The 10,044-nt window shown below is 42.5% G+C and overlaps 1 protein-coding gene and 1 non-coding gene across 2 annotated transcripts; both read left to right on the top strand.

Moving 5' to 3' along the window:
* Window positions 1-918: 918 nt before the first annotated feature.
* TRNAS-AGA (transfer RNA serine (anticodon AGA)) lies at window positions 919-1,000 on the top strand. The gene has a single exon. It is a non-coding gene; the product is annotated as a tRNA-Ser (tRNA).
* A 205-nt stretch (window positions 1,001-1,205) lies between these two features.
* CFAP418 (cilia and flagella associated protein 418) lies at window positions 1,206-9,289 on the top strand. Its single transcript, XM_059815712.1, has 6 exons — window positions 1,206-1,342; window positions 2,904-3,003; window positions 5,422-5,492; window positions 5,999-6,064; window positions 6,883-6,978; window positions 8,935-9,289. The coding sequence occupies exons 1-6, from the start codon at window positions 1,206-1,208 to the stop codon at window positions 9,092-9,094; spliced, it is 630 nt and encodes a 209-aa protein (XP_059671695.1). The 3' UTR covers window positions 9,095-9,289.
* The last annotated feature ends 755 nt before the right edge of the window (window positions 9,290-10,044 follow it).

The raw sequence follows: 10,044 nt of genomic DNA on the forward strand, positions 1-10,044 counted from the left end.
TACTCAAATATAATAATATACAGTATTCACCTACATCGTTTGTCTCGAAGTGTCGGCACTGACAACGCTGGCGGTGCGCCCACCTTCACAGAATCACTAAGGTTGGAAAAGACCTGTAAGATCATCAAGTCCAACCTTGAGACATTTGACGTTCTGCTTGTCTCTGAAGACAGAGGGGGCCAGAGCACACATTGGAAGACCAGTGACTGACACCCCCTGCATTTGTCTGGATTTATTAACGCAGTGATAGCCGAGACCCTGCGTTATGGGACTTTCCTCAAAAATGCTAAATAAAGTGCAAAAAAAAAAAAAATCCCACTTGCTTAAGTTGTCTCTTTGTCAGGGAAAGGGAGGCCTCTAGTACTACTGCACGAAGCCCCAGAAACCCCACGGGCAGGTGGGAGGCAGCGTGGGGCTGCAGCCGCTTCCCTCAGCGCCTCTGCTGAAACCGGACGGAACCGGCCAGAACCAGCTAGAACCAGCCACCACCCCAGCCCAGCACTGCCAGCATCTCCCCATCCATGCCAGCGCCTGTTGAGAGTTCCCCAAATGCTGTAGGGGACGTCTGCTTGGGAGCATACCTGTTTTTAAAGGGGATAGGGCCATTCTCTCAACAAGCGTTTCTAATCTACGCAAAATACAGGCTTCTGCTGCAGGACTTAGCAAAGTGTAACCACTTCTTTTTGCTCTAAGCAGACCGATGCACAGCACATTGAACTGTACTACAAATATATAACGCACAAACTCTATCTTATGTCTTTCATTCCACCCCATGAGGAGACAGGCCCTAAATGCGAAGCCATAATCCTCACAGTTGTATCAGGTAACGTTTCCCTAAAACACTGCTGGCGGCGGCCTGGCGCGGCGGCAGCCCGGATTGTTGGACCTATTGTGGCGGGAAGAGGAAGTTTTTCGGGCGTAGTCGTGGCCGAGTGGTTAAGGCGATGGACTAGAAATCCATTGGGGTCTCCCCGCGCAGGTTCGAATCCTGCCGACTACGGCAAGAGTTCAATGGCGAGGAAACTTTTGTTGTGTTTTTTTTTTCCCTTTCAGTGCTGTCTCCCGGAGTGGCGGGGCGGCAGGCGGGCCGGGCCGGAGGCCCTGCTGCGGACGCGCTCCCCAGGCAGCCCCACAGCCCGCCGGGCACAGAGAGACCCCGCCCCTGCCAGCGCCGGGCCGCCTTGGCAACCGCTGGCGGCGGCAAGATGGCGGACGACTTGGACCGATTACTGGATGAAGTGGAGAAGCGGCTCTGCCTCCGGCCGGGGCGGGGGGCGGCGGGCGGCCACCGGCACGGCGACGGAGAGGAGGAGGAGGAGGGGGCGGCGGCGAAGGAGGGCAGGTTAGCGGTTCTGCGTCGGTACCGGCGCCCTCACGCACCTCCCCGCCGAGCGGGCGGCCGCTGGTATGGCGCGCAGCTCGCCCCTCCCCCGGCCTGTGGGGCGGGAGGGGGTCGGCGTCCGGCGAGACCCCTCAGGAACGGAAAACAGCGCGGTTCGGCGCCGGAGCGTAGGCCGGCGGTCAGCGCATATCCCCTATCGTCCCTGTTTTTAAAGGCCCGAGTCGTGTGCCAGCGAGCTGAGTTGCTTCGGATAGTCTTTGTCTCTTGGGAGTATCCCAGCCTCGGATTAAATATGGCGTTAAAAGCTGCACTAATTTGCTTGTGAGTTAGGATCGGGGGTTACTTAGGTCTGTAACTGGCCTCGTGACATATGTAAAATATCTATAAATCCTGCGATTTAGAGCTGGAAGAACTGTAGCGATACAAACATTTGTATACAAACAATTATCAAACATTTTACTCTGTTGATACTTCAGTCATTTGTGTATTCTGTTATTGTTTTTTCTACTAACCGTATCTTCTACAGTAAGCACATAACTTATACTCTACGCTTCCGTGTATCCACCTCAAATTTCACAGTTTTCAAAATGATGGTCTGAATACTGACAGTTTCAGTCATGACAGGGTCACTGCTGACAGTACTGCCAAGCAGTCTGCTACACCGCTGCCTGCCCTCAGGTTTCCATCCTGACCCTCACAGGTGTCTTTGCTTGCCCTCAGGTTTCCATCCCAGCCCTCACAGGTGTCTCAGACTCCGGCTTGGAAGGTCTGTGGACCAGAGGGTCTTGGCCAGATGTCTTCACAGGTGGGCTGCTGAGTGCTTACCCAACAGGCATTTCAGAGTCCCAGGCAAGCATCTTGAAGAGCCGAATGACTAACACAAGACCAACAACCCCACTACCTTTGGCCACATTACTGGACTTCCCTATTGTTTGCATAATGGTTAGATGAGCACAATTACAGTATTTTAAATTACAATATTTTTAAAAAATCACACAGTTTTCTTCTTTCTCAGGAGTAGTTTTGCTCTTGATTGGTTGATGCAGCAGTACTACAGGCCTCCCTCTTGGACAAAGAGCTAGCAAAAAGCAGACTTGAGTGACAAGACTCCTCACTTGAGTGAAAGCGAAGTGCAGGTGATCTCTCGAAATGCATGCAATTTGGCAGGAATTCCTTCAGAACCCCTGCAGTTGTATAGCATGAGGAAAGACCTCCCTCTGACCTTTTTATATTCCTGCTGCTGAAGATTAATGTGAAAAATCAGGGTTGTCCAATTCGTTTCTCAGTAAGTACAGCGTGGGTTATATTATCGTAGTTTTATTCAGGGTTGGAAGTGGTTGGAAACAAAAGAAGCAAGCAAAAATAAGACCTATGATGAGACAGTTCAATGGAGACTGAAAGGCGTCATCCTGCAGTTTACATCTGCCCAGTCCTGATTTGGATGGCCTACCTTGGATACTACAGAAATATTAGAGGAAAAAGGCTGTAACTAATTTTATGCTTTAATTTACAATTCTTAGAACTGCTCTACAAAATGAAGGCTGATTTGTTTGTTTTTCAGATCAGCTAAGCTGTTAATGAGTGCTGGCAGCAGTGAAGAAGATATAGACGACATTATTGATGAAATCTGTAATGACAGCAGCTTTGCCAAAACACCTCTGGTGAGTAGGAGCCTGGAGAAATGCAGAACAGATGAGGTTCAGTGATGGAAAGAAAAGCACCATAAACTAAAACTGTTTTAAAGCAAAAAATGAACTAAAACAAGCTGTAGCATAAACTGGGAAAATAAAGCAGAAAGGAAAATGCAACAATCATATAGTGAGGAACAGGAGAGGTATAAAGAGATGGTCTTACCCAGGCAGTTAACAGGCAATTAAAGGAAATGCTAGTTCAAGATAGAGCGTAGTGTCAAATATCACAGAATCACGGGATGGTTGAGGTTGGAAGGGACCTCTGGAGGTCATCTGGTCCAACCATCTGCTCAAGCAGAGCTACCTAGAGCTGGTTGCCCAGGACTGCGTCCAGATGGCTTTTGAATATCTCCAAGGATGGAGACTCTACAGCCTCTCCAAGTAACCTGTTCCAGTGATTGACCACTCTCACAAGTGAAGAAGTTTTTTCATATGTTGAACTGGAGTTTCTTGTATTTCAATTTGCGCCCATTGCATCTCCTCCTGTCCATGGGCCCCACTGAGAAGAGTCTGGCTACATCTTCTTTATTCTTCCCCGTCATCTATTTTTATACATTGGTAAGCTTTTCCTGACCCTCATCTTCTCCAGGCTAAACATTTCCAGCTCTTTTAGCCTCTACCTGTATGTCAGATGGTCTAAGTCCTTAATCACCATTATGTCCATGTCTCTTTTGTACTGGGCACAGCACTCCAGACATGTCTATGAGGCCATACCCGGAGTACTGTGTCCAGTTCTGGGCTCCCCAGTACAAGAGAGAGATGGAGCTACTGGAGAGCCTCCAGCAAAGGGCCATGGAGATGATTAAGAGACTGGAGTCTCTTTCATATAAGGAGAGCCTGAGAGAGCTGGGACTGTTCAGCGTGGAGAAGAGAAGGCTCCAGGGGGATCTTATCAATGTGTGTAAATACTTGACGGGTGGAGTGAAGAAGCGGCCAGACTCTCCTCTGTAGTGCCCAGTGACAGGACAAGAGGCAATGGGTACAAGCTGAAACACATGAAATTCCATCTGTACACAAGAAAACACTTTTTTACTGTGAGGGTGGTCAAACACTGGGACAGGCTGGCCAGAGAGGTTGTGGAGTCTCCATCTGTGGAGATATTCAAAACCCAACTGGACACAGTCCTAGCCAAGCTGCTGAAGCTGACCCTGCTTTGAACAGGGGGTGTGGCCTAGATAATCTCAAGAGGTCCCTTCCAACCAAAATGATTCTGTGATTCTGTCTCACCAGTGCTGAGTAGAGAGGAAGGATCACTCCCCTCGACCTGCTGGCAATGTCCCTCCTGACGTAGCCCAGGATGCTGTTGGCCTTCTGTGCTGGAAGGGCACACTGCTGGCTCATGGCAAACTTAGCATGGACCGAATTTCCTACAGCCTTCTCTGCAAAGCTGCTTTCCAGCTGGTCAGCCCTCAGCATGTTCTGGTGCATGAGGGTTGTTCCTCCCCAGGGGCAGGGGTTTGCATTTCCCCTTAGCTGAAGTTCAAGAGATTCCTCTCAGCCAATTTCTGCAGTCTGTTGAGCTCCCTTTGAACAGCAGCGCAGTCACCAGGCATACAAACCGCTGCTCCCCATTTTGTATCATCTGCAAATGACTTCTGTTGTTTGACAGCACGAGGTGGAGATGAAGCCGCAAATTTACATTGTAAAGACAGTTAAAGTGACAGAAGACATTGAAAGTAGGTATTCATTTAGGTGTCATCAGTAGAAAATTGTGTTATTTGTACTTCATAACCCTCTGTGCAGATTCTCTTATTTTCATGAGTGACGTCAGTTTTGCTTTGTTTGTCTTTGATTTCTTACAGAGTGGCTAAATCTGAACCAACAAAAAACACTTGTATACCACAATACCTATGTCTGAGTGAGACAGAATTATGTCAGTAAATTTGTATAATTTTATCATTTTATATCCCTAGGACTTCCCATTTAGGATCTAGAATTCTGGTATTCTAGAAGTCAGATAAACTGGTTTATGTGCAGCAAATAAGCAACTTTTCAAAGACACTTTATCTTTTTGAATAATACAAGTCTTTGATGTGTTTTCAGTAAAACACTGAGGGAGAAGGTTCCTAAATTAAAACTGTTTTTAAAAGCAAAATTATTGAAAAGAGGGCCTGAAATACTAAGTCTTGATTGTAAAGTCAAAGTGATCATGTGGTGTTGAATTCCTTCAAGCAGAGCTGGGAATTCAATATGGGAAGAGAAGCCTCATTCCTCATTTATCTGTTACTTCAGCAGCTTTTGTCTCAAAAAGAGCCTCACAGAAACCTGAGCAAGAAAACTCCCCTTCTTTTGTGACTGAGATTTTCTGGCTCCTGTTTATTGAGTAAAACAGAATATTGTTACCTTGCCGTAATACTGCCTTTTATTCTTTGATTGTTTTTTAAATAGAAATTGAAGTCTAACTCTGCAAGTCTCACACCTGAAAGCAATAGTGCTGTTGTACAGGCTCATAGGAAAAGGTAAGTTAAAGATGTTTTGACTAGTTGAACATAGCATGATTATAGCTTGTTGTCAGTCTAATGATATTGCTACTGTTTAATCTGTGTTGACATTAGCTAAGAAAGAAACTGAGTATTTAGAGAAGCATTCTTTTTAAAGAAAAACAAAGATAAACAAAGATAATTTTGAAGAATTACTAATGTGCTTTCATGTGGTCAAAGTTATTTATTATAAATGTATTGAACAAAAGCTTCCTTTGCCTCATGGACATATACATTTATCAAATGCTGCAATGTATAGTCCCATGTATATTTGGTATAGAGAGTGGTTGTCGTAGAGTTTTTCTTGGAACACCATGGCAATGGAAATTTTAAAATTCTGTAGTTTGTAAGCATTTGGATGCTTTGCTTATATTTAATAAATATTATTTTAGAAATACCATGCTGTTAAACTAGGAGAAGCATTGTACTACTTTCTCCAGAATGTTTTGCTATAATTTTAATATTTTTTAATGAATTCCATATAGATGCTGTCCAGTGTACCTGGGGGGAAGCTCTTCACCATATGGCATAGGAACAAATATATCAAAAAGGTAGGAAATGTGAAAACAAATGTTCTGCTTGCTTTAGTATTATTTTTATTCACAACTGTGTTTCTGTGGTGGTACAGATTTCTGTGTTTGAACTGGACAGGACAGCCCTATATTCGTCTAAACGTGTGGCTGCCTGTAACTGCAGTTGAAGTCAGCTGGTTCCTTCCAGTCCTCTGTTGTTGACCACTAGATCTTTTGTTTGTTTGAGGAGTTGAAAGATGTGTGCAAATGAGACATGAGACTCCAAAAATCAGTAACGTGTAGTTAAGGAAATTGCTACTGTAGAGTATTGTTATTTTTCACTGCCTCTCTTCAGCTTTCTATATGATGCCGAGTATGTGACTTAAATCAGCGGGCTGGTTTAAATCATCCCAGAACCTGAACTGAAAATGGCCAGAGTGCTTTGCAACTGCAGCTGAACTTAGTAGGAGAGGAACTTTAAAGATTTATCCCCAACATCCTATAGAACGTTATTGCATTTCCATGTGCGATTTTTTGTAGTAAGTAATTATGCACTTGATGCATATTTGCATGCTGGTCAGGTGCCATACCAGTGAGGAAGACCAAAGAGAATATATCAAGAGAATATCAGTTTATTTTATGTGTTCAGTGAGGTTAGGAACCTGTAAAAATAATACAAGATCATGTAGTAAAACTCATACCGTAATGAATGTGCCAGAGATGTGAAATAATTAAGATTACAGGGCAACCTTGCTTCTACTATTTCTGAGTGAGCGCTGTACTTTAAAACAGTTATGATCTGTGTAGCTTCTCTGATTGTAATAAGGTCTTGGAGATTTCTGTTCTTTTTTGACCAGAACGTGTGATCAACTACGTTGTACTGCTTGCGACTTCCGTGTGTCACTTTTCAATGACTACATCTGGGATCAGTCCTGTGATTATCTTTTTTTCAGGTATGTCTGCGGTGGGTTTGGTACTAGTATTGTGTTACTGTGCTTTGGGGCTTGATAGGAGCGGGAAGGATGAAAAGTTGTGAGCACTCCTGTGTTACCTAAAAACTAAAAAGGAGCATGTGTGCCGCCTGTTTGGTGATCGGGTGGGAAAGTCTGCAGGGAGAGGGATGCAGCATCTCCCATAATCTGTTTTCATGCCTTTCCATTTCTTCTCCCATCACTCTCCCACTCTGCTTTTAAAAAGAATTCAAGTTTCATGGATCAAAAGGTAACTTTACTGCTGAAATAAGCAGATAATCTGTGTGATGGGTTGGCCTCTGGTGTGCCGTTGCAGGATGCCTACAAAATAAATGCAGACTGTTCAGCATGTACTTCTCACCATACCTTCAGTCATTCAGACTGTGAATGTTTCAAGTCAGATTTTCTTTTTTCCAGTATCAAGTATTATGCTGTCATGTTTAGTGAAAATCAAATAGTTTGATTTCTTAACAGACTTCTTTTTGAAGCAAGGTTTGATTAAATGGAAGGGTGGGATTTTTGTTTTCTTGTTATATTGTGATCTCTTTGACTTTAATTAGTTCAGGTTTTTTTGAAGACTTAAAATTAAGGAGTTCTTATTTCCAGTTTCTCTAAAACTGTATCTAATGCCAAGACATAGTGGAGGGTAGTGTAGTAGGCATGCTCCTAATACAGACATCGAATTTGAATTCCTCTTATTTTAGTAAAGTCACTGTATGTGCCTGTTAACTGATGGAGGTAGTGGATGTGTTCAGAGTATGTGCTTGGCCACCAGGCTGTGTGACAGCTGGAGTAGAACAGTAACGGATGCGTCATCTCCCTTTCCATTATTTTTCTTGTATTACATGTTAGGTTTTTCCTGTATTTTCCTTCTAGTTTCGAAATTTGTATTTCTTTTTGAATGAAAAATCTTATTTTCCCATTATTTAAAGCAGCATTAAAAATACAGTGCTGCACTAGTCTCCTGAGATTAGTTTGGTAGCTGGAAAGGTTAAATAAAAATATGATTCTTCTTACTCAAAGTCTAAATTACTCTGCTCTGAGATCTTGAAATTAATTAAATTTTTAAAAAAAAGACATGAAAGGCAGTAGTATCAGCTACTTGTAACATTGATTAAAATCTGTAATCTTTAGCAAGATATTTAGCTATTTATTTTGACTAACCTGAATTTTAAAAAGCAAACTTGAAGATTAAACATTTGCCTTCCATGAATAGGTGTCTGACCTCTTTTTCTAAAAATCCTTTCTTTTATACTTGTTTTGGGTTTTCTTTTATTTAGCTGGGCTCGTTAATGTTGCTTTTGAGCAATTCAGTGGCCAGTAATTGATGGCCAGGAGGAGCTCATGAGAGCAGGGGTAGTTAAAATGCTAAATTTTCGCTTGTTTTTTGAAACAACTTGTTTTTGTAATAGCCATGCTGATTTTTCATTTGTTGTGGTTGATGCTTGCACAGGAATTATTTGTGGTTTGATGTACATTCTTCTCTCTGATGGCCATTTCATTTCAATCCCTTTAACAACCATCCTGAGTAACAGTTCCTGATTAACTCTGTAGTTGTACCCATTCTGCATAGTGATTTTTACAGTAAGTTTGATAAGTACATTTTTGGATATTTTCTTAACACAAGAATTAACTCTACCTGGATTTCTTCCCAACTCCTTCTCTGGAGGCTGACACAGGGTCTCTAAACACGACAGAGAACATTGCTTACAAAAACATCAACCTCCAGTTGATCTGAGAATACAGCTGCTCCACACCGAGACTGCTCTCAGGAAAGGATTGTGTTAAAAACAGAATTTAAACATATCCCTAAATTAATTCATAACAGTGGTACTCAGAAATGTTCTTAAGAGCTTTTCTGAATTGAAATGGCCTCATGAATGTTTTTTTTTTTAAAAAAAAGTTCATGATCCTAAACTGAATTCACTTGATTGGCAGGAATAACATGCCTGAACTCAGTAAACTAAGAGCAAAGATGATAAAGAAGAAAGGAGCACGAGCATATGCTTGTCAGTGCAGCTGGAGATCCGTTGATGAATTAACTGACCTCCAAACAGACCAGCAGCTTCGGTGGGTTTGTGGTAAACATGCAGAATGAAGTCCTCTTGTGTGTGGCACCTACTTGTCTGGAAACAGGTCATAAACTCGATTTGTTTCCCACACAGTTTTCTGAGAACAGATGAAAACCTGAATACTTATACCTAGAAATAGATTATAACACCCAGACTTCAACCTGAAAACTTTTTTTCTATTTAACTGTCTTGCAAGCAATATGGGGAGTTGAAATATTAGAAGAAACAACCAATTTGGAGGCTTTCTGGACGTTAAATGAGGTTAAAGCTCATACTCAGTAGCGTTAAAAAAAGGAGGAGAAAATCGACAGATTTAGGCATGGGGCAAAGCACCTTGAGACTGTTCCTCATATCTAGCAGAGACCATTATTTTCCATGTCTACAAAATCTTGGACTCAAAATGGTGATTTGGGATGCAGCCATGATACACAAGCGTATGAATTTCTGCACAGAAATTAATACTGCTGTTCTGCTTTGCTCATAGCTGTTAATGAGCAAGTGGTTGTAGATCTCTTAAAAAATTACTGCAGGATCAGCTCTCACCTCGAAGGTTTCAGCACACCCCAAAACTTTACTTTCTTTTACCCACCAGTAGCCAAAAACTGCAGGTGCTGGAAATTTCCTTCCAGTTCCTGCTGCTTTCTTCAAAGCACTTTCTGCTGACTAAAGACTTTTACCACAGTGAATTTCTCGGACTTCCCTTCAGCCTTCACTGCAAGAGGTGAACAAGTTATTGTGCAATTATTAAATATTGTGCAATTTTAAAGAGATTCTGAAGAGTATATGTCTCTTCTATCAATATTTTCAAGGGAAAAAAGGCTCAGGCTTTTAATAGTGAGAAAATATATATCCCCGCTGACGTTCAAATTTGGATTTTTTTCAGTTTCACTTAGCTTGCACTTCAGCTTCACTTCACAATACTACATATTCAGAAAGTGTAACTGTTGTGTTTCAACACACTCCCTTCCCCAGTAAC

This window comes from Gavia stellata, chromosome 3, assembly GCF_030936135.1.
Source record: "Gavia stellata isolate bGavSte3 chromosome 3, bGavSte3.hap2, whole genome shotgun sequence".
NCBI classification, from domain to species: Eukaryota; Metazoa; Chordata; class Aves; order Gaviiformes; family Gaviidae; genus Gavia; species Gavia stellata.

Bases quoted from the DNA above. Each gene is read 5' to 3' on its own strand.
- CFAP418 (XM_059815712.1), top strand. From the start codon at position 1,206: ATGGCGGACGACTTGGACCGATTACTGGATGAAGTGGAGAAGCGGCTC. The intron at 3,004-5,421 runs GTGAGTAGGAGC...TTTTTTAAATAG, and splicing joins GCTTTGCCAAAACACCTCTG to AAATTGAAGTCTAACTCTGC. The intron at 5,493-5,998 runs GTAAGTTAAAGA...AATTCCATATAG, and splicing joins GTACAGGCTCATAGGAAAAG to ATGCTGTCCAGTGTACCTGG.